The sequence below is a fragment of the Gopherus flavomarginatus genome, chromosome 4 (assembly GCF_025201925.1).
Source record: "Gopherus flavomarginatus isolate rGopFla2 chromosome 4, rGopFla2.mat.asm, whole genome shotgun sequence".
NCBI classification, from domain to species: Eukaryota; Metazoa; Chordata; order Testudines; family Testudinidae; genus Gopherus; species Gopherus flavomarginatus.
Genome location: NC_066620.1, coordinates 16,719,888 through 16,745,975, shown reverse-complemented (window position 1 = coordinate 16,745,975; position 26,088 = coordinate 16,719,888). Strand labels below are relative to the sequence as shown.

The window sequence follows — 26,088 nt, the reverse complement described above, 5'->3', positions numbered from 1 at the left end:
ACGCACCCCGCCCGAGCGATGCAGATGACAGCAACCTAAGCGCTGACGCCGACATAGCTTCCACCTCTCACAGAAGTGGAGTAATTGTGCCCATGGGAGAGCGCTCTCCCATTGACATAGAGCATCAGAGCTGCCCAGAGGGTGGGGGGACAAGTGGGGCAATTTGCCCCAAGCCCTGGGCACTGCAGGGGCCCCCATGAGAGTTTTTTGGGGCCCCTGGAGCAGGGTCCTTCACTCGCTTCGGGGGCCCTGGAAAACTCTGAAGGGCCCAGGCCCCCAGAGCTTCTTCCACTCCAGGTCTTCAGCGGGGGGGGGGTCCTTCCGCTCCAGGGTGGAAGGACCTCCCCGCCACCAAATTACCGAAGTGGGAGCCCCCCACCGCCGAAGACCCCAGGCCCCCTGAATCCTCTGGGCAGCCCTGTAAAGTGTCTTCACCAGACACACTACAGTGGAGCAGCTGCATCAGTGAAGTTGTGCCAATGTAGCGCTTCTAGTCAGCGGCAGCTCCAGGCACCAGCACTCCAAGGCTGCCTGCCTGCCATGCTTGGGGCAGCCAAAAAGCTAGAGCCGCCCCTGCTTCTAGTGTTGACCTGCCCTATGTATAAATGAGAATCTGGGTCAGACAAGTCAAGTGACTTGAGTCAAGTGGCAGAACTGGGACTAGACCTCAGGGGTTCCTGGTCACCAATCCCAAACTTATCCCTAGCCCACACTGCCCCTCACAGGCTGTGTCTCTGAACCAGAAGCCTTCTCTCCCATAGTACATCCCACAGCTGAATCACAGCAAACTGACAAAGACTTAATTGGGAAAAGGGCCACACCACAACGTTATACTAAAAACAGCAGCACTTTGGAACTGCAATACAAAGATTGCTCCTCACACTGACAGCCTGAGGGACGTTCAAAGTACCAGAGTGAAACCAACAGGTCCCTATATGCTGACACCTGCTATCCTAAGAAGGTCTAGAATACTCCTGTTTGTATAACTTCTTGGACTGTTCGAAACTAAGAAACTTTAGATACCTCCCATTACAGAGGTAGCCTCCTACCCAAAGCAAAGGCAGGTTACTTGAAGTCTCCAAAGAACCTCTACCCACTCAACAACAATGTGGCACTCTCTTCTCTGATGCCACATTCAAAAGTGCCAGCAACCTCTGCAATCAGTATTTGCACGAGCGTTGCTGGCTGGAATAGGCTGGTTGACGGGCGTAGTGAGGTCATACTGTGGAAATATCGCTTTGTAGAATAATGTTTCCAGGAGTGATATCAAGAAAACAATGGTCTTGTGTCAGAGAAACCCACCACTAAACCAGAGAGTCTGAGATAGTTGTGGATAACCTGGTAGATCTTCTAATTCCACCTATGGTCCCTCTCTGCCTCCCCTCTCACTGGAATAAATCAATAGTAACCTTAATGAAATCCCCGCACCAGTGCTAAATAGGGTTAAGTGAGGGCCTTAGAACCTAAACTATGCCGTTATGATCCTGGTCCCTGGCTCCCTCCCCTTAGAGAGTGCAGCCACAGGAAAGGGAGGGCACAACCTCAGAAAATGCATAGCAGCCTGGAGTCTGTTGGGGGAAGGCTCTCTTTCAACTCCTATGGAGTACACTGGCTCCAGGGAGAAGGGACAGTAACTGCCCCTTCTGATTCAAAGACCAAAAAATACTTATTTCATACAAAGGAACTGGTATATTAATGGCAGGAAAATCAATTGACTCAACATGTTTTCAGCCTGGAGACAAATCAAGGAAGGGACCAGTGAAATTGTACAACTCAATTATACACATTAATGCAAAGGAATTGGAATTGTTTACAGACCATATCAATATTACAAAGAAATCCTGGTGATCTGTGCTGGCAGCAGTACAGATGTGATTGGCTTTACTGGCCTGGCTGCTGAGCACACAACAGCTGCTTTGTCTGCCAGCATGCAGTCCCTTTGCCACAGCTTCTGTAAAGTGCTCTGAAATACAGTGCTCTTTGTGTAATACGGTCTGGTGCATCATAAGTACTATAGCCGAATACCAGGCCAGTCCTACACAGTAAGAAGACGCTTCAAGGACCTTTTATAGAATTGTTTTTGTAATGATGTTATTTTAAAGACCTGATTTAATGTCAAGTAAAGTGAACAGAAAGTTTCTCATCAACTTAATTGCATTTTGGATCAGGCCCCACGTTACAAGACAGATGCTAACTTGTACAATCTCATTTGCATTAAAGATACTATAACCTTGGATCCATTACAATTTTGCATTGTACATGCACCTCAAAGAGCACAAACTAAAGGAACACCCAAGTAGAAATGACAAAGCCGTCAAATAGGACTGCACAGTGTTTAAGGCAAGTAACATCATGTGTAAGAGCAGACAATGAGAACTATTACTTATGACAAGGATTATCAAAAGAAATATGTAGTTTGACTGGCACTGAGAAAGTGATTTTCCAGGGAATCTCTTGGATGTCTCTTGCTACATTAGAATAATGAAAGGACTGGCTCATTGTACAAGCTTAAAATAGTTTTGCTACCTGCAAGATTCCAGATTTCTTGAACATTAAGAAGAATGGTCCTGAACAATCTTGTGGTCCATACAAATTCTCTGGCACTTTTTTGCACACGCAGGAGTGTTGGCCTTGGTTAAATTCCAGCTCCAGTAATTAGCCTAGCTCCCTAAATGTAACTAATGCAATGTGCTTTACATGAGGCTCCATCTAAAATCTATCCAGAAACTGAAGCTGGTGCAGAATTCCACAGCTCGTTTATTACAGGGTACATCCTGTGGGGAACATGACATCCCTGCTTTTGGATCGGCCCTGGCAACCTATCAGGTACCGTGTAGAATCTGAACTATGCGCTTTGCCCTATAAGGCGCTCAATAGCCTGGGACCTAATGAACACGCTATGCTGCCACAGTTGGGACTGTGGAATAGGGACAACTGGGTTGGCACCCCAGAGAGGGGGCAGGGTATTCTGCCAGGGGCTCGCCAATCTAAGAGTCATACCCCACGTTGGTCCAAAATATCCCTAGTGTGTTGACCTTCAGGACAGGTGGTAAGGCCCCTTTTGTGTTCCTGAGCTGAGAGGAACTAGGAGGAATCTTACAGGGGATTGTAAGATTGTGACATTACTGTCAGGTGCTGGGTGGTGAGCACGTTAATTATTGGGCAAAGGGGAGTCCCGCAAGGAGTCTCTTTATACCACTATATTTTTTAAATGAGTCAAGGAGTGTTGTGGGCTTTTTTTTTTAAGAACATGGATTTAAATCAAAAGAATAAATTCTATGTGCAGTTTCAGAGCTGACTGACTCTTTCATCACTTCCTATCTTAAGCATGTGTGTAGCATTGCTGTGCACAATTCATTTCACCTCACAGGTGGCTGCGTTTCATTGGTGTGGGCTGTGATCCCTGTGTACACTTTGTGTAGCAGTTTGTAAAGGAAAACTAAGGGAGAGAATTGCTGCTTTTTACCTAGGGTAAATGTTCATTGCTGAGACAAGCCAACAATAGCACAACTGCTCCCCTCTGTTCCACAAGCAATAATGATGCTAACCACGCCTGGGAGGCTCACACAGAGAGGAGCTGGGACCATGCATTGCATTGACTTGTGAGGAAAGGGAAGCCCCATCCTTTGAACAATGTTCATTCTGAGGCCCTGTTTCAGTGGCAGTCTGGCCATTGATTCCAATGAGCTGTGGCTCTGGCCCTGTAGGGGCAGTGTAGAAGTCAGGGAGCAGCTGGTTCAATTTCAGGCAGAAGACCCTGTAGGAATTAAAACTTGCACCATTAAGTCTTGGCCTATGGCTTCTTCCACCTCCTGTGGTAAGAACAGACACGATGAGATCAAACTCCTGCAGACAAGGGGTCCAACAGTGGCACTTCTGTCAAGCTGGCTATGCTGCTCAAAGGGACAGGGACACCAGGGCAGCATGCAAAGAGGGGCAGGCACAGCGTGCCAAGAGCCAGGATGATTACCAGTAATCATTGGATTCCAGACGCCTTCCCCTCTCATGCCATCAGTAGTCCCTACTCTGGACAGCCAGGGGATAATGTTCTGGATTTTTCATCAGTTTTCACATTTTGAGTTTTTAATATTCCTTTCTCGTCTGAGAAATGTTGCTTGGAAAAGGATGTGTCCTAATATGTCTGACTTGAGCCATTAAAGAAACAGGAACAGTTTTTAGCGGCAGTAGGTGCATGTGTGTGTTTAGGTGCGTAGAGCTGAATTCTTTGTCACTCAGGGTTGTTATAGACAATTCTATTGTAGATGCAGTTATACTGTAACTTGCTATAGAAGTTTTCAACCCAAGTGTAATTACTTTGCCAAAACTGGCTTAAAATTGGTTTGTCAGTTTTAAATACGGAGCAAAGCAGATCTTTTGTCTGCATCCAATCTTTGTTATGTTAGAGTTTAAAGTTGCGGGGCTGATTTCTATCACTGAAAGCTAGGAGAATAGAGAGCGAACGCTGCCACAATGTCTGCTTCCTGGGGATGTTTTGATAAAGTTGCTTGGCAATAGAATGAAGATCAGATTCCCCTGAGCTATTAATTTGGATTTTAAAATGACTGGTCTTCAGCATTTATTTGCTGTAACATGTGCACAAAGGACAAGGAGGTGTCTCTGTTAGAAATGCACTTTCTATTTTCCCATTAGATACTATTAAATAGGTGTTTCTGAGCAAGGGCTCCTGCATAACATTACCCTGCCATTCAGGATCCCTTAGTTCTCAGACCTGTTTGTGGTGCAAGTTCCATCTACAACCAGTATGTCCTCTCGGTTTAGCCTCTTTTCCCCTCCCCACGGACTTTTACTAATAAATTTTTAACCCCCCAAAAGAATCCTTATTGGTACTGTTGTCATACACATGTATGCATGTACACACACCACACACATACCTGTGTTGTAGGACACATCATAACATCATTATGAAGTGATCGCTCTCTCCAGGGAGACACAGACAGCCACACGCCTAACAAGTCTGTAGCTTCAAATCATTGCCACTGAAACTCAAAAGGTGAACACACAGCCAGTTCCTAACTGCAGTGCAAATGGTCTAGCATGTTAACAAGGCAGCAGTCCACCTGTTTGCAAGTTTTCCCTGAGTTCACATTACTGATTCTTTTGACTCTGGCTCCGCAGTGCTGGCTGGGGTGGGGACTTGGTTCCTGTGTGTTACCAGAGGCGATGTTTCCCCTTCAGATTTGCAGTTGGGAATCGCTTCTACATTGACTTCATCTAGCTCCTCCTCTTTCGCTGTCTTTTCTTTTTGATTCAGATAATGGAGGATACCTGCTCCTAGGGCATCTCCTTCAACATTCACAACAGTGGTGGTTCGGTCCCTGGTCAATGGCAAAAGCACATAGGCACCTTTTTAACTTAAGCAATACAAATGATTAGGGGGCTGGAGCACATGACTTATGAGGAGAGGCTGAGGGAACTGGGATTGTTTAGTCTGCAGAAAAGAAGAATGAGGGGGGATTTGATAGCTGCTTTCAACTACCTGAAAGGGGGTTCCAAAGAGGATGGATCTAGACTGTTCTCAGTGGTAGCTGATGACAGAACAAGGCGTAATGGTCTCAAGTTGCAGTGGGGGAGGTTTAGGTTGGATGTTAGGAAAAACTTTTTCACTAGGAGGGTGGTGAAGCACTGGACTGGGTTACCTAGGGAGGTGGTGGAATCTCCTTCTTTAGGGGTTTTTAAGTTCAGGCTTGACAAAGCCCTGGCTGGGCTGATTTAGTTGGGGATTGGTCCTGCTGTGAGCAGAGGGTTGGACTAGATGATCTCCTGAGGTCCCTTCCAACTCTGATATTCTATGATAATTAAATATATAGGGCCAAATTCATCCCTGGTGAAACGCCACAGAAGTCAATGGAGACAGAAGGAATACTCATGGATTGACAGTGGTATTAGCTGTTCTCTATAAGTATCATCATAGTTTAAGTATTATAGAAATGTAGAGTGTTTTATGGGTGGCTCCAACTATTAGCGTTGGCTGTTCTCAGTCTCTATGCTTCCTCTTCAGCTGCCAGTGTAACACTTCACCTCTAGACAAGGGGGCACCCACAAGGGATCTCCCCTAAGACAGATGTGCTTTCTCCACTATCCCACTGCTTCCACTTCTCTCCCTCCACAGCTGTCCCCACCAGCATAGGAAGAGTGAGCCCTGAACCCATTCCTGACCTTGAGTCCCCTGAATGGTCACTCGTGGCCCACTGCTAGTCTTCCATCACAGAGGTGGGACGGGCTGCCAAGTTTGGATATGGATGAATTGGGCTCTTTATTTTTAACTAAAGAGAAGCCTGTAGTCTGCACATCACTCAAAAGCTCAGTGAGCACACATGGGAGCCTGTTCCAGGACGTAGACAGGCCCTGTTCATGCCTTTCCTTCTCCTGCACTGAGCTCCTTTTCATTACTGCCTCTGTCCCACCGGGCCCAGCTTTTCATCCAGCTTTCACTGGATTGTTTCGCTGCCTTTGCTCCCCTAAGCATAGTGAAACCTGGCGATGTTCTAGCCTGAATCAGACCTTCCAACCCATGATGTGCAGGTGAGTATGAAAGCAGGCACCAAAGCACCATCACTAGTGCTGCTGTATGAGCTTTGGCACCATGTCCCATCCTGCTGCCCCTGGGCCATGCACCACAAGCGAATGTGACAAGGCTACAGAGTAATGAAAGGAGGTTTCTGGATCACGTTGTTGCTCTGAAGTGGGAGAGAGGATTAAAATGACGGCTATCTGCTAAAAAACGGGCACATTTCTTCCCTCTGTGCTTTGGGACCTCACTCAGTCTACTCATGGACTAATTTCACCATGTGTTTAACTTGTGACTTGGTACTATTTGCTTATTCAACGCTTTGCAATAAAATAGGTCACAAGGTTACTTCCCTCCCGCCACAACATCCTCATCATTATAATCACATCAGCTGCAACAACCAGGCTGCTTCCCGTGCAGTACTGACAGCAATGCATTGCGGTGTACTATGAAGGGAAGGGGACTGTGTGGAGGAGGCACACGATACACAGAGAGTGCAGTTTATTACTCAAGGAGGAGTGGGCTCAGAGCCATCCAGACCTAGAGGGAGCCCTGGGAAGCCCTATGCACAACTCCTGCAGCTTCCAGGCCCACAGAGGATGGTGCAGCCACTGTCACACCTGTCAGGAAGGTGCATCATGTGTGGCCACGTGTGGAGGGAGGGGGCTAGGGCCACTGCTCTGCCTCCTCCCACAACCCCTTTTAAAGTGGCTGGTGCCCAAGGACTGCGACTATGCCTGGCCCTGCACAATGAGAACAAAGTGGGTGGGGGTGAAGTAGGAAGGGAGAATGATTGTTGCTCTTTTCCCTTGCCTTGTGCATCCAACAATAACCTGGCCCAGGGATTTGCCTCAGTAGCCTTCTCCAGCCAATGGTCTTGACTGCAGACTAGGTCAACGCACTCTAAACCTTTTATTTCACTAGCACTGCAAGGTCGGTGTTAAAGTACTTTAATGTTAGGCTTTCTGGGTTATTAAGATTGATTGATAAATTTCCTGGGCATTGGGGCAAGGAGAGGTTCAGAGTCAGTGGCTAAAACTCTGCTGTAAGTGGGGAGTTCGCAGGCGGACAGCAATGATTAAAGGGCGTAAGAGATTGGTTGAGCGGAAAAGGCTCAGAGCCCCATTTTAGACAGCTCAGTTAAAGTGACAGAAGAGCTATCTACGCCTCTCAGGTATTCGCAGATGGTACCCATGTTACTTAACTGAGCTATACAAATGGGGTCTTTTAACCTTTCCCTCTGGGAGTGAAGTTATTTAGGGCGGTACAAGAGGGTAAATCTAGGAGTCATGAGAAGAAAGTTAATCTGAATAGCAGGATCAGACTCTTCACCCTGGGATCTGTCAGGCTGTGGGATAATCTCCCATGATTTCAGAAGGGAGATTTGTCTTGGTAAGAACTGAGCAGAACTGAATAAGAACGTCAGAATTTGGGCCTTATCTGGCTCTTTCCAACAGCAAAGAAAGGAGAGGAGCAAAAATAGCTAACTAAACTCTTGATGAAAACTGCTCCTGTCCAATAACATGTTCATGCAGCAATATCAGCTCTGTCTTATGAGCACCGCTTGTCCTCTGACTCCATTCTTCTGCCAATGTAGGATTGTTCCCAGCCCTTTGTCTACCCTAGTTTTAAATGTCTGAAGCAACAGGGTGTGTACAGCTTTCCCCAGGAGACCATCGCACTGCCTAATAAATCCAATGCTCAGGAAGCTTTCCCCATTATTCAGCCTCAGTCCTCTTTTTCTTCTATCCCCTATACCCTTCGTACAGCTCTAAATAATTCCTCTCAAGAGAACTAGCATCAGCGGGAATTTCATCTCAGCAAAGATGAAGTACAAGTTGAATAAGTACTCCAGGATCTGCCCCATAGTTCTTATTTAACTGAAACTGAATTATGTTATTCTTGGCCTTTTCTGGGGAAGAGAGAGAGTGTGTAAACTTGATATACAACTGTTTGATTTGCGTTTTTGTTTTCTAGACTATTGCTTTTGTTCCCCTAGTGCTGTGCTTCCAATTACATATGCAGCCGCAGATGATATATATTATACAGTACTTACACAATCCAGTCCACTGCTAATATCAAGGATAGATCGTTGGTGGGAAGTCCAATGGCCTCCAGGATAATAGCAATGGTCAGAACTCCTCCAGCTGGGACTCCAGCCGCTCCAACGCTGGCTGCAGTGGCAGTCACACTGAGAATGTTTTCAAACACGAGTTAGTGCAGTTTCACTAACACGCTCATTCAACGGTTACGGCGCCTATTTTCCTACAGTGGCAATTTTAACCAAAGCAAAAGGAGGGGGGCAATGTAGCTTCTTTGTCTACAAATTCTTCCATATCGGGCCATGTATTCTGCAGATGTCCATACAGAAATTAATACTGTTGGGTGCTGAGTGCTGTTATTCTGCAAGAATGAAAACTAGCTATCCAAGTAATGACTCTGCTGCGAATACTACCAGTGTATTTTCAGATGAGCAACGTGCATCTCTGACATGTACATAAAAAATGATCACAGCAATCAAAGTGTGCTGGATGCTTTGCAGTCAGAATCAGACCTGTTCCTGCCCAGAGGAGTGTAAGTGATCCAAATGGACAAGATGCAGGCAAAAGAGCAAGGGAAGAAAGCAAATAACAGGAACAGGGGTGGCTGGAAGGAAGGAAGCGGAGCAACCAGAATATAGCCCAGGGATGTCTGCGGGATGCAGAATGTTGGTGTCTTAGAGGTGTTAAAAATTATTTGTGGGATCACGGAGAGATTTTGGAGGGTCTTGGGGAGGGATCTGAAGGAGGAAAAAGACAGTTCATGGTATATAGGTTATGTCAGGTGTGAAAGGAATAGCCCAGCATGAGGGTGCTTGTGGGAGAAGGTGCTTGATTAGCACAGGGATGGGTGCAGTATTGATAGACAAACAGGAGGGCATAAAAGGAACATGCAAAATGATAGGCGGAGAAAAGGCTCCCAATAAGGCAGTTGTGGAAAGCTAGGGATGGGACACAGGCTGGGGCAGAGGCACCCAGCACGTGAGGGCAAGGTATATGAAACTGATGATGTGCAGCTGCCAAATGGAGCACACAAGGGGAGCAATGTGGTCAAAGTGCTGCATGCAGATGACGAACTCGAGGGCAGCATTCTGGGTAGATGAGAGGGCAGTGGCCTGGGCACTGAAAAGGCCAGAGAAAGGGAAGTTACCGTAGACAAAGTGGGAAATTATCAAGGCAGGGAGGAACACAGCAAGTAGCAGTGAGGACAGGAAGGAAAGGATGGGGTTTGGATTGGTTGTAAAGAAAGAAGTGACTTATTGGTATCCGAACACGAAAGGTAAAAGAGAACAAAGTGTTAAGGAGGATATGGATGGCAGGGGCATAGAAGAGGCCATGGAATTACCTAGCTTGATGGCTAGGGGATATGGAAAGGGGAACTTGAGATGGAGAGAAGAGTTCTGCACAAATGGTGTTTTTGAGATGCTCAGTATCCATTTAAGATTCAGATCTAGCCTTTAATCTCCAAATCTATCAAACCTCCCTAAATTTCAGTACACGTCAAAACGAGATTTATAAAGCTTGAAAGACTCCTGTTGCATTGTTGGATAATATGTTCCACAGCAATTTACAGACTGCAGTTCAAAGGTCTGGTTTGGGTTGTCCTGGAGTCTCCAGGAATTAAAGATTCTGCCATGTGATGAAATCTCCAGGAATACGTCCAACCAAAACTGGCAACTGAAGGTCTGGAATTTGAACTGCTAGGTATTAAAAAATGATTAGTGTTTAAAAACAGAAAGACCTCAGGCTTAGCATGGTGTTTGGGGGCCAGGGAAATGTGTTTGAATCACAAGCAACTTACAGAATAGTAAAGATCTGTCCAGCATTGAGGTCAACATTATTCAGCTGAGCAATAAACACAGCTGCCACGCACTGGAATATAGCAGCTCCATCCATGTTCACAGTGGCCCCAATTGGAAGGATGAACCTACTGATCCTCTTGTCTACTCCATTGTTTTCTTCAATACACTTGATCATTGACGGGAGAGTAGCTGAGCTAGAAACAGACAGGAAATAAGACAATCATGGAGCAGCACAGTCCTGTCCCACCCAGTGCATAAGCCGTCAGGTTACTAGCATTTTTATAATTTCCATAATACTGCTACGTCGAATTATAGGCCAAGATTTTCAACATTAACTAGTGACTTTGGGTGCCTGACTTGAGATGTCTTAAAAAGGCCTGATTTTCAAAGGGCAGGTTGGGGGTCAGCACTTTTTGAAAATCAGGACCTTTTATAATGCCTCAAATTGGGCACCCCAGATCACTAGTCCCTTCTGAAAAGCTTGGCCAAGAGCTATGTGTAACTATCCTCAGCAAGTGCACAGCTTGTTTGTGAAGTGGTGTTGCCTTCTTCCTTGGTTATGGTTAAGAAAGAGATTTCCTCTAAATGAGAAAGCAAACAGATTCCCCAGTCCCACACACTGTGTCGCTGAAATTGTCAAAATATGGGCTGCACATCACTGCTAATAATGGCATCAATATTGCAAAAGGTTATGCCCGGATGTATAGTTACCTCTGCTGATGCCCTACTGGCATCAGTGGGAATCTGTAAGGGGCATACAGTATGCCTAACCACAGTCCTTTGCAGGATCAGGGCCAATATTTGCATCTGAAACTTGTTCACATTAAAACATTGATTTAGCATACCATCCTTCCATACCAGAAACAAGCACAATAGCACACCTTGAACACGTGGCAAAGGCTGTTGCAAATGGTGTTATAAGTCCTAAGAGAAAGCTGAAAGGATTTTTGCGTGTGAATGCAAAATATATAAGTGGCAAAATGATTCCTCCATGGATAACGTGACCCAGAATTGAGGCAAAGATGTATTTTCCCAGGCTGGTTACCAGAAGGACAATATCTTCCATTTCTACAATCTTGCTTCCAACAAGGAATGTAATGCCAATAGGCACATACCTGCATAAAGAAAAACAAGGGTTGTCTTTCATTAATATTAAGCAAGAGGAACAAACCTTAAAAAGCCACATACCACTTTCATTTTTAGGGACCAAATTCTTCCCTCCAGGAAACCTGTGTACAGCACTCTGCCGCTCCTGAAGGAGTGGAATCTGCAGTGAATTCCATGCCTCCCCAGAACCACAGAATACACAGGGCCATGCGCTCTACACACTTATGCTAAACAAATTTACAATGGATCGAGTTCTCTCTTGATTGATAAAGGGGATATTGTCAGACTGGATAAGTTGCCATTGGCCCCTGGCCTGAACGAAACATCCAGGAAGGCTGTAAGCGGCACTGCCAGGAGAGGAGATGGTGCAGGAATGTTGGCAGACGCTATCAGGGAGATTCCATGCCCATAGGAGAGAGTGCAGGAGAAGATGTCTATTGTGGAGTTTTATTTCACCAGCGAGGGTGCCAGGTTAGTTCCTGAAGCTCAGAAAGCACAGGGCCAATCCAGGGAAGGCATTTAACTCTAGTATTTGTCTACAACAACTGAGTGTCTGGAGCCTCACTCAGGCCTATAGCTCTATACACACAGCCATTCGCGGACACAACAAATCTTCGGAAATCAGTAATTTGTTTGTGGTTTCCTTTGTCAGCACAGTTTACAGTCCTCAAAGGGAGCTCCTTGGGAGCTGCATTTAGGCCCAAAACACGTCTCCAGCTCAAGGAGCCTCGCTGTGTGCTGGGAAATTCCCTGGTCTGAGAGAAAGAGAGAAGAAATTCTCACCACATCACAGCAGCTACTACTCCAGTTTCCAGGCTTACTCCAGTCCATGGCCCTTAAAGCAACAGCTGGTGGATCAGAATATGAGTAGATCCACCGACATGTCCCTTCCTCTTCCATCCCACAATCTGCCCCAGCCCTCAGAAGAAAACCAATGTCACTTCTTGTACAGCACCCCAGTCCTCCCCCTGGCCTGTGTGAGCAGCAGCTCCCCCTTCTTGGCTGGTATGATGAAGGCTTCCCATCTTATTTCAATTTACTTTAACCACTGGCTGACAACAGCCCTTAAAGGTTTGACGGTTGGGTTTGGTTCACAGAAGGGGAGGAGATTCCAGACACTTCTTATCTTGTAAGAACAGTTGTGCCCATCCCTAACTTTAACTCGAAAAGTGTGAGAGATTTTGGAGGACACCGATAGCCTTACAGAAGGAAAGAGGAGAAGTGAGAATTACTGTACATTGCCATGTCAGGCTCAGAAACATTCCAATAATCCACAAAGAAATGGATTACACACAGCTGATTAATGTGGAGAGTTAGCTTCATAATGAGCTGAGTACAAGAACCACCACCTATCAGTTTTTGATAGCCTGGGAATTACACTCCAGAGTGAAAGCTGTAAGCTGCTTTGATACTTTTACATTTAAATCCCTAATGACAGAAATGAATGTAAAGGTCTGTATTTATAAGGTCAGATATTTTGTGGAATCCATTCCATTTCTTGGGGAAAAAAATAGCAGTTCAAGTGAAAAAACTCACCTGTCAGGATGTATATACATGGAGTTAGAATAGGAATGAGCATAATTTGAGAGACTTCTTGAATGGTTACAGGTTTCAGAGTGATAATCCTGATTATCACTACAAAAGTTTTTTTCTCCTGCTGATAATAGCCCACCTTAACTGATTACTCTCATTGTACTTAGTATGACAACACTCATTTTTTCATGTCCTCTGTGTGTGTGTGTGTGTGTGTGTGTGTGTGTGTGTGTGTGTGTGTGTGTGTGTGTGTGTGTGTGTGTGTGTGTGTGTGTGTGTGTGTGTGTATCTCCTCCGACTGTATTTTCCACTGCATGCATCCAATGAAGTGGGCTTTAGCCCACAAATTTATTTGAGCATAAGCTTTTGTTAGTCTCTAAGGTGCCCCAAATACGCTTCGTTCTTTTTTCTTGAATGGTTGTGGTTCTTCTCTACAGCAGTTTCAGCACCTAGAGTAACATGTTATTGGCTAAGCATTGTTTGACTGGGCTTGGCAGAATGATATTCCCCACAGACAGTTGAACAGTTTGGGTCTCTTATGTAAGATGTAACCTCCAGCCATTCAGCATACAGTACATAATGAATGGCAGGCATGACATTAGGGGCTCTGGTTTGGATCTCACATAAACAGGTGTAAATCAAGTGACTCTTCCAGCAGTGATTTTAGAAACATGCTTTGAAACTGCAGAACTTTTCAGAGGTCTTTGCTGAGTATGAGCTGCTCACTGTGACCTATCTATGGGGACCTTGAGTCTTTCAGCTGGCAAATCTGATCTGAAATTAACACCTTCTCTTACCCTCCCATCAATAATTACACCTCAGATTATTAAACTGGGAAGAGTGTTTAAAATTCCACTTTCCTCTTTCCATTGTTTCTTTACTTCTATTTTGCTCTCAGCTTAGACAATGAAAAACAAATCAATGGATTCACTTTTACTTTCCTTTATAGTCTTAATGTAGCACTGGTCAAGTTGCAACTACCACATGGTAATATTTACTTTTTAAAAACTGAAATTAAAACAACAGATTTCCACTGGATTAAAATATATATAATCTTGGAAACATTTACGTTTGACCTTAGCTTTTGTAAAACGTTGGGACAAATGAGTTCCAGCTATCTTTTAATGTAACTGCACTTATGGTTTTTCATTTCTATACTTTGGATAGTAGGATAGTTAGTTCTCCTCATACGTTAGCAGGGATCTAAAACTCTTATGGCAAATGTCACACAGAAATGTAGGCATGGATTCCAGAGAAGTGCGTGAAGGGAAGGTCCTGCTAATTACAACTCTGCAGAGGAGATAAAATAAACTATCATCAGAGGTTCAGCCTCCTTAGAAAATACATAGGCATCCAGCAGATGAGGGAGCAGGGTTATGGAGGGCTCTCTCGGAGATTAGGTAGGGTTGCCAACCCTCCAGGAGTGTCCTGAAGTCACCAGGAAGAAAAGATTAATCTTTAACAATTACGTAATGTGATGAAACCTCTAGGAATATGTCCAGCTAAAACTGACAATCCTATCTGTATGTTGAAAGTATTGGCTCCCACATTCCCTTCCCACCCAGGAACGTGAAAGAAGTCTTTCCTATATGAATTGAGACCCAAGATCTAAGGTGAAATCCTGGCTCCACTAAAGTCAATGACAAAACTCCTGTTGACTTGAATAGGGTCAAGATTTTCACCTATTTTGTCACTTTAATGCAGTGGTTCCCAAACTTCAACAACCTGTGAACCCTTTCACTAAAATATCAAGTCTTGTGAAACCCCTCCTAAAAATGAATATTTCCAGGGATTTTCTCCTTTATCTGAGTATAAATTATAAAAGCAGTGATCTGGGAAATATAAATTTTGTTATGACATGCATATTACACACTATTATTATTTATTATTACAGTATTGTTATTACATTATGAAAATGGCAACACTCTTCCAATATCTCACTTTCATAGCTTTTATCACCTTGAATAAGCCTGTTATAAGACAAGGCTCCTATGTTTCATTAAGGAGTATCACATGTGAAACATCATGATGGTATTTAAGAAGCCAACTCAGAGTTCCTCCTACACAAGCATTCAGGTCTTGAGCAGTCCAGGCAAACAAGGCACATTACAACAAAGCTTAAACTTGTTCTTCATAATAATTAAAAAAAATACTATTTAATTTAAAAAACAGCAAAAAATATCCACCTCCCTTTCCATTTCTTATAAGGACTCTTGAAGTTTAAATCTCTTCAGTGTGATAGATATGCTTGCTTTGATCTGCTTAGCTCTTGGAAGTCCAGGGGCTCCAGGCTGCTGGCCCCCTGGTTTCTAGGGCCAGCTCTGTCCGGCATTATGGAATTTTTCCCTGAGAATCCCCTGTAACATTTCATGGATCCCAGTTTGGGAACCACGGCTCTAATGGGAACTCCTAACTACTCTTGTTATATGAAGGGATTGAGGTATTCAGTTGTGATTTGTCAGTTCTGCATTCTGTAACCAAGTACTTTTTCAACAGCAGACATTCCTTGAAACCCAAATAATGTTGTGTTATTGTTAAACATCTTTTTTTTTGCGTGTATTGCTACAGCTTAGTTTGTATTCAGGGCCTGAGTTTCAAATAACTGTACGATAAAGGAATGAACTAAAATATGTGATCACAGCTGTGCACCTAGTTTGCACATGCAATTATTTCAACTGTGCATGTAAACTGGGGTTTTGCATGTACAAATTCCCAACTTCCCTGTGCAGTCACAGTGACATCGCATAAAATTAGGCACGTAATTGTGCGCTCACCCAGGTTTCTGATGCTTAGAAAAAATAGGGCTTGATTTTCAAAGTAATCAAAACTGAGTCCTGCAGCCGATTCCTAGAGGACTGTCTGTCATTCTCAAGAGACAGCCTATGGTGCGAGCGACCTTCTGCATACTGCTCATGTGCAAAGAAAGAGGCTGCATTCTTTATTTTCAAGAGGCAACACTGATAAACACGGGAGAAAATATAGTGGGCAAAACAGCCATCGAGTACCAGACTCATTGCACTGATGCCAGGCCACTCACTCTTTACTCTGGTGATGGATGTGGCACCAAAAACCCAGCTAGGTAGGTAAAGACAAACATTCCTAAACCAGGAAGCACTGCTGTCATGGTAACATATTTACAACCACACTTACCACATAATCCAAGACACCAAGACCATAGTTGCCTCATTGAATGAGTTAAAGAAACGAATCAGTTCTTCTCCTTCTGGGCCAAGTTTTTTCAAAGCTACTCCCAAAACCAGAGCAAACAAAACCAGTCCCAGAATATTCATCCCTTCAATCTCTGTGCCAACAGGGATCTGTGATAACAAAATAAACAACGTGTTTGTTAAGTATCATACTGATGTGGAATTGAATAAAAATGAATCTCTTGTTATTTTGCTCTCTGATAAATCTGAAATCAGCATGGCAGAACCTCCCAAGGCACGGAAAAGGACATTATGCAAAGCAACCCAACAACACTGCAGAGGAAATAAAAGGGAATGTGCTTCTGTTTCAGTATTCATGGGAACTAGTTACCATCTGATCCTGCAGTCCTTGTGCAAACAAAAACTTTCCCACTGAGTCCAGTAGTAGTTATGCAGGCATCAGGGCAGAAAGACTGGTACAGGTCAAAATGGTGACAAATGACTCATGGTCAGGACAGAACTGGGGAACTAGTTAAAGATTAGAAAGTCTCTTCTCCGTGACTCTGAAAGGGAGCATGGTCTGTAAGATATTTCAAGTATTGAAGCTATTCGTATAGTTCTGTAAAGCAGGTATCAGCCATAGCTAATTACCCATCTCTACTGATAATACATAGCATTATTTTGTGGGAGGAACCAAAACCCATTCACACTTATTCCACCTCCTAGAATAATTCATTTATGCAAACAGCCTGCTGCAGTCCATGGTTTGCTATTGGTTAGCTATGGATACATTCCACAGGTGGTATTTAAAAAAAAGATGGGAAATAGTGAAAAATTCTTAATCCATCTTTCCCTGTCAGCACCATCAGACTTGGGCGGTGCAGATGAAAAGATGTATCATGTTCTCAGAAATAGTTTGGCTAATTGGTGCAAGTTAGAGGATAACAAAACTGATCTCGCTTTTCACATAAATGAGCTCACTATGTGCTGACAAGCGCTCTCTGCCAGTCCTTTTGAACTCATTTCCCTAGAAGAATGGTGGACTTGTTTGACATAATAACAAAAAATGATCTGACTGAGTGCTCTCATGGATTAATAAAAATATAATCGTTTTGACAAACCACTTTTTCCCATTGGCAACACATGCTTCTTAATATCCCAGGTTGTTTTATTAGCTCATCTAAGCACAATAAAAGATTAGATCAATGACTCACAGAAGGTTTACACTTCCGGCTAGTTGAAGTAGACATCTGCTCTACACCAGAAAGATAAATATATTCCCAGATAAAAGTTTAAAATGTAGAATAAATGTAGACAAAAATTCAGAACACTGATGCACTTCAAATAAAACCAGCAATTTTAAGAGAGAAAATCCTTGTTTGAAAAATGGCGGAGGTTGGATGCCAGGGTGTCTCGATGAAAAGGGGTTAGGCCGACAGGAGGAGCAGCTCCCTGTACAGTGATCCCTCCCCTGCCTGTGCACTTCCCACACCCAGAACCCCACCCCACTGAGCCCCAACTAGCTGCACACTGCCCCCCACACTGAGTCCCATTCCCCCAGCCCGCCTCACCTCACACTAAGCCTTAACCACCTTCACCTGGACTCCCCTGCAGAGTCCCATTCCCTCTGCATCCAGAATCCCGCACCAAGCCGCTGTGCATCCAGAGTCCCCCCTGCACCCAGACCCCCGACTAGCTGCCTGCACCCAGACTGCACCACACAGAACATTGGTACTCTTGAGGGAATGCTGCACCAAAAAATTTTAAAAAATTAAATTCTGCAAAGTTCTGTATATTTTAATTGCCAAAATAACACAGAAATACTAACAATGTAATCACACCATTTTCAATCCTTTTGGTAATTTACTTCAAAATACTTGTCAGCAAACAGTTGAAAACAGTGTGATTATATTGTGTTATTTTGACAAATAAAATATGCAGAATTTAAAACTATTGTGCAGAGAATTTTTAATTTTTTTGGTGTAGAATTCCCTCAGATGCAGGTGATGTACAGGTCAGAAAGAACCCAACTTGAATCTCAGATTCCAGTCTGTTTGCTTGCAGGCAGCAAGGAAAAAGAGTGTCAGTAGCGCTGCTAAAATTTTTTCCAACCGAACATTTTTTCCATCAGAAATCCCTTTTGTTAAAACTGAAACTTTTCATGGTAATGTGTTCATTTTGATGAATTTTCATTTTGGAAAAAAATTGAAAAAAAAATCATTTTAATAAGGTCAAAATGACCTTATCAGAACATTTTGATTACTCACTTTGAAATGACTTTTTGTTTTGAAATCTGATGATATAAAAATTTAAAACATTAAAATCAGAACAAAATGTTTCATTTTTGAACTTTTCGTTTTGCAGGAAATTTTGAAGTTTTCTCACCTCTACATGAAAGGATTTATTTAAGTATATTTACTTATGTATGCTTATTTACATAAACAGTGAGTTACTCCTAATTTACACTGGTTCATATGACCGAAGAATTTTCATTACTAGTGCACTAGGACAAATTTTGCCAGGAGTTGACACCCCAGTGAGCTGCATGGACTCAGGCCCACTGTACTTATCTGACTGGGATTCAGCTGCTCAGCATGCTTTGGGATGCACTTGGAAAACCATGTTTCTTTTTCTTTTTCTCAGAAGATCTGAATGTGACTTTTGGCAGCTTAAAGGGTGCAATTCTTTACTATTCTCTTCTCTTTTAACTTTTACACCTTGCAGGGCTCTTGTTTGATGGAACTCTGTGTTTCCTGGAACACCATCAAGTATTCTTACTCTGACATTAATATCTGGCTGTGATAGACAGTGATGTCTTGTAAAGATTTTCCCCCATCATGTATAAAAAGTTTTTTTCCAAACACTGGAATTATGCCAGGGTGGAGCCACTTTAATTTCGCTGGGAGTGGTCCTAGTGCCTCTAGCGAAGGGTGGCCCGACAAAAGGAAACAAAGCACCATTCAGCAGTTAAATTTCAACTCTGCTATCATGTTACTTATGGATGGATGATAGTTACATTTGAACAGGGGCGCTTTTTTTTTTTTTAACACTACATAGCGTCAGTATCGAGATGGGCTCCGGACTAGATCTGAAGGTGACAGGTGCCTCATAGCAGTATTCTTCATCAAGATATGAAGTATTCAGTTTAACACGGGGCAATGTTTTTCCTCCTTCTCCTTTCTGTGCGACCAATGTTAATTATATTACGGGCCTGATTCAAAGCCCACTGAAGTCACTGGAAAACCTCTCATTGATTTGAATGACTCCTGGATCAGGCCCTGTAGTATCGGTGGATTATGCTAGAGGGGAGTTATATTTCTGCTCAGCTATGTTCATTTATTATCTCATGTTCCCACTCAACTCCACCCCATCTATCTGTTTTGTACTGCTGTTGCACCCTCTCTGTCACTTTCCATCTTTATTACTTGTCTACACATTGCCTACCATAGTGGGGCCCTGGACTGAGATTCACAGATGCTACTGTGATATAGTTAATACTAATCATGTTTTAATAGTTATATTTCTTACCTACACCATATTGCACATGTACATCTTTTTTGATGTTAACTACATACTGAAACTGGATAACCTATATCTCAGCTGACCCTTTCTGGGATATAGATTTCATTCAGCGTGCTAAAAAATAAACAAGCAGTAGGATCTTCAGATAGTTTTGAGGAACAGAACAATGATCAATAATGTTTCTGCTAAATGCCTAAATTAAGGCAACAAGATGTGTGTCCTGTATATCACCAGGGAACAAAGCTCTCATGAAAGCTATTTTTGTTTTCTGTCCATAAGGCTGCTCTGTTGGGCAGTGTCTCAGGGGTGATGCACTCTAATGTTAGAAAAGAAAAGGCTTTTCAGTGTCAGACAGTTTTAGAGATTAGAATTAAGAGGATCTTCTTCAAAGAGTTTATCAGTGGGCATTTTTTATTTCCCCATCTTTTTCAAGGTGTAGTGAAATACATTAAATATCACAGCTTACTCACTGGGAGCAAACTCCTGGCGTAAGGTGCTAAGGGCTTGGCTACACTGGAGAGTTGCAGCGCTGGTGGTGGGTTTACAGCACTGCAACTTAGTAACAGTCCACACCTGCGAGGCACATCCAGCGCTGCAACTCCCTGGCTGCAGCGCTGGCTGTACACCTGGTCTGCTTGGGGTGTAACGATTGCAGCGCTGGTGATGCAGCGCTGCTCATCAAGTGTGGCCACCAAAAGGGCTGTTATTGGCCTCCAGGGTATTAGGAGGTATCCCAGAATTCCTGTCCACAACAAACCGGAAGAATGGCTGAACTCCGAGCTCCCGAGCTCCCCGGAGCTACTTATCTAAAAAACAAACACAGCTGCTCTTTGCTCCAGCGAGCGAGCGGAGGCAGGGGAATTGCTTTGGAATGTTCACAGCTGTTTGCTTGAGGAGAGAGGGGAGTCCGTGTTGAGCCGCTGCTTATATGGTCTGAAGGCTATTTAGGAGTGCATAATTTGCATTTAGTGAATAAGAGAGGGGTGGGGGAAGGGGTCAAAACTTTTAAAATGATTGAAGGTAGGTGCTGTGTATCTTCCAGTTCTTAGAACTTGCAAGGCAGGGAGCTGAGAACAGTGTCAGCTCCAAAAATCCATTCTCTGTCTCCCCCACGCTCCCTGTCACACTCCACCCCAGCCCCGTTTTGAAAAGCACATTGCAGCCACTTGAATGCTGGAATAGCTGCCCACAATGCACCACTCCCAACAGCGCTGCAAATGTGGCCACACTGCCGTGCTGGTAGCTGTTAGTGTGGCCACACTGCAGCGCTTTCCCTACACAGCTGTACGAAGACAGCTGTAACTCCCAGCGCTGTATAACTGTAAGTGTAGCCATACCCTAAGACTCCTTAATGACAACTGGCAAGGGGATTACAAGGATAATCCTGATCCTGGTACATACATTCTGGTTCACCAAAGGATGTCATTGAGGTCTCAAATGAAAGCCAGGATCACACTGGTCATTGATATCATTGTAAAATGTTTGTACAGATATCACGTAAGGAGTTATGTATATATATTGAAATGTGTTCTTAGATTCTGTATCACAACAGAGATGGAGAAACAGGTTTTCTGTCGAACAAAAGATGTCTATTCACCTGTCTCTGTGGAGATGTTAATTAAGCATTGTAAGCGAACACAATGGTTGCCCATTTACACAGAAGCTATCAAAGCGAGGTAAAGCCCACAGGGCAGCAGCACACAGGAAAACAAACCAAGGGGGTTCTGCTGTCTCTGAAACATACACGAACTTTGGGGATATAAGCAGAAGGCAAAGAAGACACCTCCAGATCCTGCACCTAGGAAATAAATGGGCATCGCCTTTACAGTCATGGAAACGGGATGAAACCGTGGGTGAAATGCTGCACAGGACTTTGGGTGAGATAAGCTTCTTTAGGCAAGATAACTTGTGAAGTCTAGTCTCGTCTCTAGAAAGCGTGTTATAGTTTTGTTTTATATATAACCTTTTGTTTCCAGTTTCCTTACTCACTATCACTTGACTCTTTCATAATAAACATATTGTTATTTTCTCTATAAATAAACCTCAGTGCTGTGATCTTAAGCAACGTGCTGATCCCGCGTTGGATAGTAAAAGCTGGTGTGTAGACACCAGACCTGGTATTTCTGTGAGTGTTCAGCAGATAAGGGGCTGAACACTTCAAAGGGACATGGGGACTGGAGTACACCCACTGATAACCTGCATGGCAAAGTAAGGGCTGGCATAGCTCAGAGGAGAGTGCTTGGGTGGCTACTATGCCAGAGGAGACTCTTGGTCCTGAGTACCCTGAGAACCATCACAATGAGTACCTGCCACTTCCACTGCAGTCAATGGGGGAAGGGTTTGATCTCTCAGGAGTCAGCACTGCTCAGGATTTGACCCAATGGGAAGAATGTGACTTCTGGAGGCAGTAGGATCTGGGAGGGGCCTGACAACAAAACAGGGATGAGGGAAGCAGTTGACAAGCTTGTAGCTGCCATGCACAGATCTTGCTGTGGAGGAAGCACTCTTCTCCTTGCCTCCAAGAACTAGGATGACCAGATAGCAAATGTGAAAAATCGGATGGGGGTGGGGGATAATAGGAGTCTATATAAGAAAAAGACCCAAAAATCAGGACTGTCCCTATAAAATTGGGACATCTGGTTACCCTACCAAGAACTGAGAATCTCAAATGCCAGCAGGTTGCAGACCCAAGGGGCCAGCCAGGATGAGAACCAGCAGAAGAGGGCAAGCGACAGCTGCTGCTCTGCTGGAGCACATTAGAATCATGGATCCAGCCACGGAAGAAATGCAGTGGGGATTCCCAGTCTCGTTATCCTGGTGGGTTGAAAAATAGGCTGGCCAGTGCACCTTCAAGCCAGTCTAGGTTGTGGGTAAAGGCTGCTGCCACAGCTACCAGCAAGGGGAGAAGGAGGTGCTGAAAACCTGAGGGAGAGGAAGGCCATGGCTCTCTTTCTGCAGCACTAACAGGATCCACCTCCTATCTCCTTTCCTCCACTGCCTTCCCCAGTCCCTACTGCTAGCAGGGAGCAAGGGCAAGCATGGGCAACCCCCCTGTACCAGCAGCTATGAAGCAGACTGGAGGTGCTGCTGCTGGTGTAGGCTGCGAGAGCCTAGACTTGAACTGGAAATGCATGCAGGGGCCTGCTGAACTCCAAATTCAGACTAAACATGAACTGATTAAAAAATTCAGTGTGATAAACACCCCCTCCTCCCCTACCCAACAGAATGGGCTGAAAGTGCTGTTATGCCTGGGAAAGTGACCATGAAAAATAGTATCCTGGAATCTTGTGTTGGTCTCTAAATAACTTCCAGGTCAAATATACTAAGTTTACAAGACTAACAACAGGCATGTTTGAAAATCTCACCCTATGGGCAAGATTCCCCTGAGTGGGGAGCAGAGGTAGGTCAATGCTGGCCACTTCTGGAAATGACACCCAAAGTCTCCACAGGCTATACTTTTGAAAATAAGGATGGCTGCCATCTCCACCACCTGCAAATCAGATGTAGTTTTCTGGCTACTTGCAGATATGCCTCTGTTCTGCTTTAATTTGTCATGTTCATCCTCTTGAACCAACTGTTTCTGCCTTAAATCAGCCACTAAATAAAATAAAGATGCAATGAAGCTGTGACTAGAAACAATCTTAACCAATCTACTGGTGTAAATAATGCAAGGAGGAAAAGAGTCATGTCTGAGTTTCTCTTATATTGTTTATATCCTCCAGCGAGTAGGGCACTAATCTCGGACTCTGGAGCTGTGATTTCAATTCTCTTCTCCTCCACAGACTACCTGTGTGACCCTGGGCAAGTCACTTGGCTTCTCTGAGCCTCAACTCCCCAGCTATAAAATGGGAGTAATAACACTTCCCTACCTCTCACGGATGTTGTGAGGTAAAGACGTTAATGACTGTGAAACATACAGATACTACAGTAACACATGCCAGAAAAGTATGATAGATATAGAGCGAGAGATAGAAACTGCCTTACCTTCTCAAACGTAACATTTCCAACAGAGATGTTTCTTACTATTATCTTATAATCCGTTGCATACTGTGGATACAAAAAACAACAAATTTTCTGTCCATCAGATTATCACTGTGACCCTATCTGTGTTAGTACAACATTTCATCACTGTAAGGTCACCAGTATGATTTCACCAGATTGTTTTGATCTGGGCCCAAGCTCTAGATCAGGATAAAAAAGGATCTCTACAAACTAACTAAACTTGCACAGAGGGAGGGGACACTAGTGAGAATTAGAAATAATTCTACTGGTAATAGATAAATGGAGTTATTCCTAATTTACACCAGTGCAATAGAGATCAGAATCAGGCCCACTAACCCAGCTTGACTTTGGCCCTTCTTGCATAAGAAAAGGGAGCAATTAGGTATAAAGTTTCCTCCTTGTGTGGAGATACCAGAGCACAATCTTCTAGTGCACAGCTTTAAAGAGACAGTGCTCCTTTAAGTTGTCCAATAGCTGTAACCTTCCCACTAAAGTACATTGTCTATAAATATCTATTTCTTAAATACCAAAAAGTTTTAAATTCAAAGTCATGACTTATATTTTCAAAACTGACGCGTATTTTGGGATTGGCATGTATTTTTGGTATGCAGTGTTGTAGCTGTGCTGGTCCCAAGACAGCAGAGAGACGAGCTGGGTGAGGTAATAGCTTTTATTGGACCAACTTCTGTTGGTGAGAGAGATGAGCTTTTGAGTCTTGTCTCTCAAATATATTTTTGGCAGCTTTTCAGACAAATGTACTGATTTCAATTAGTATTCTTTGAAAAACAGACAGCAAATGGTCCAGAGAATTAAGGTAAATGAAGTTATTATCTGAAAAGCTCTTGCTGGCTGAAATTCACCCTGATGCAGAGGACAAGCACAAGACCTATGTAATATCTACATCCTATTTTGGGGGCTTAAGTGGAATGTATATGGTGTTTATATTGGCCACCTATACAAATATAAGTGTCATCCTTAAAACTGACCTGTAAGTTAGATTGGGATATCAAGAATATAAAGTAACACACACAAAAATAAGGCCATAAACGACAGGTTTGAGAGTAGCAGCCGTGTTAGTCTGTATCCGCAAAAAGAACAGGAGTACTTGTGGCACCTTAGAGATTAACAAATTTATTTCAGCATAGCTTTCGTGAGCTACAGCTCACTTCTTCGGATGCACAGAATGGAACACACAGACAGGAGATATTTATACATACAGAGAACATGAAAAGGTGGAAGTATGCATACGAACAGGAAGAGTCTAATCAATTGAGATGAGCTATCATCAGCAGGAGAAAAAAAACTTTTGAAGTGATAATTAAGATGACCCACAGAAGGTGTGAGGAGAACTTAACATAGGGAAATGGACACAAATCTGACATCAGGAATCATAACATTCAAAAACCAGTGGGAGAACACTTCAGCCTCTCTAACCACTCAGTGACAGACTTGAAGGTGGCAATTTTGCAACAAAAAAACTTCAGAAACAGACTCCAAAGAGAGATCGCTGAACTCGAATTAATATGCAAATTAGATACAATTAACTCAGGCCTAAACAGAGACTGGGAGTGGTTGCAAAGAATCCTGTGGCACCTTATAGACTAACAGACGTTTTGGAGCATGAGCTTTCGTGGGTGAATACCCACTTCCTCAGATGCATGTAGTGGAAATATCCAGGGGCAGGGAATGGTTGTGTCATTACACTAATTGAATCTATTTCCCTATGTTAAGTTCTCCTCATACATTCTATGGGTCATCTTAATTATCACTTCAAAAGTTTTTTTTCTCCTGCTGATGATAGCTCATCTCAATTAGATTCTTCCTGTTAGCATGCATACTTCCACCTTCTCATGTTCTCTATATATATAAATATCTCCTGTCTGTGTGTTCCATTCTATGCATCCGAAGAAGTGAGCTGTAGCTCACGAAAGCTCATGCTGAAATAAATTTGTTAGTCTCTAAGGTGCTACAAGTACTCCTGTTTTTTTAAGGCCATAAATGTATTTTGACGCTCAAATTAAACACATCCCAGGAGCAAGACTTTTGATTTTTATTTTTTAAAATAGGGAAACAAAGAATTTGAGTAATTGTGAATTGTGTCAATGACAGTGTAAAGAAATGCAGACTCTCCCCACTTAAACCTTATTACAGAACACCACTACACCAAGGAATACTGTGACTGTATTTCCCACTTTTATTTCATATGGAATTTTGACCTGTGCTATTTTACGGTTTTATATGAAACCCGATTTTGGAGTTTGATCTTGCTTTGAGGAGAAGAGCACAATGGACCTAACAATGCTTATTTTCCAGCTCGGCTATCCAAGAGAATTACCCTGTCTTATAGCAATACAGTATCTTCAGCAGTAAATATCTTTTACATACATCTAAAATTAGAAATAGGCCCA

General features: G+C 43.5%; 1 protein-coding gene across 3 annotated transcripts in view; it reads right to left on the bottom strand.

The window, feature by feature from the left end:
- Positions 1 to 2,077: 2,077 nt before the first annotated feature.
- Positions 2,078 to 26,088, bottom strand: part of SLC1A4 (solute carrier family 1 member 4) — a 37,242-nt gene continuing 13,231 nt past the window's right edge. The window contains exons 3-8 of one of the 3 annotated variants that reach the window (XM_050952140.1): positions 23,663 to 23,725; positions 16,161 to 16,327; positions 11,216 to 11,485; positions 10,370 to 10,564; positions 8,586 to 8,720; positions 2,078 to 5,336 (exon numbers count right to left, since the gene is read on the bottom strand). In XM_050952140.1, the coding sequence (XP_050808097.1) occupies positions 5,102 to 5,336; positions 8,586 to 8,720; positions 10,370 to 10,564; positions 11,216 to 11,485; positions 16,161 to 16,327; positions 23,663 to 23,725 (1,065 nt within the window). In that variant the 3' untranslated portion in view covers positions 2,078 to 5,101. Of the gene's footprint in view, positions 5,337 to 8,585; positions 8,721 to 10,004; positions 10,269 to 10,369; positions 10,565 to 11,215; positions 11,486 to 16,160; positions 16,328 to 23,662; positions 23,726 to 26,088 lie in introns of those variants that run through there. The other 2 variants (XM_050952141.1, XM_050952142.1) reach the window with 2 other exon arrangements.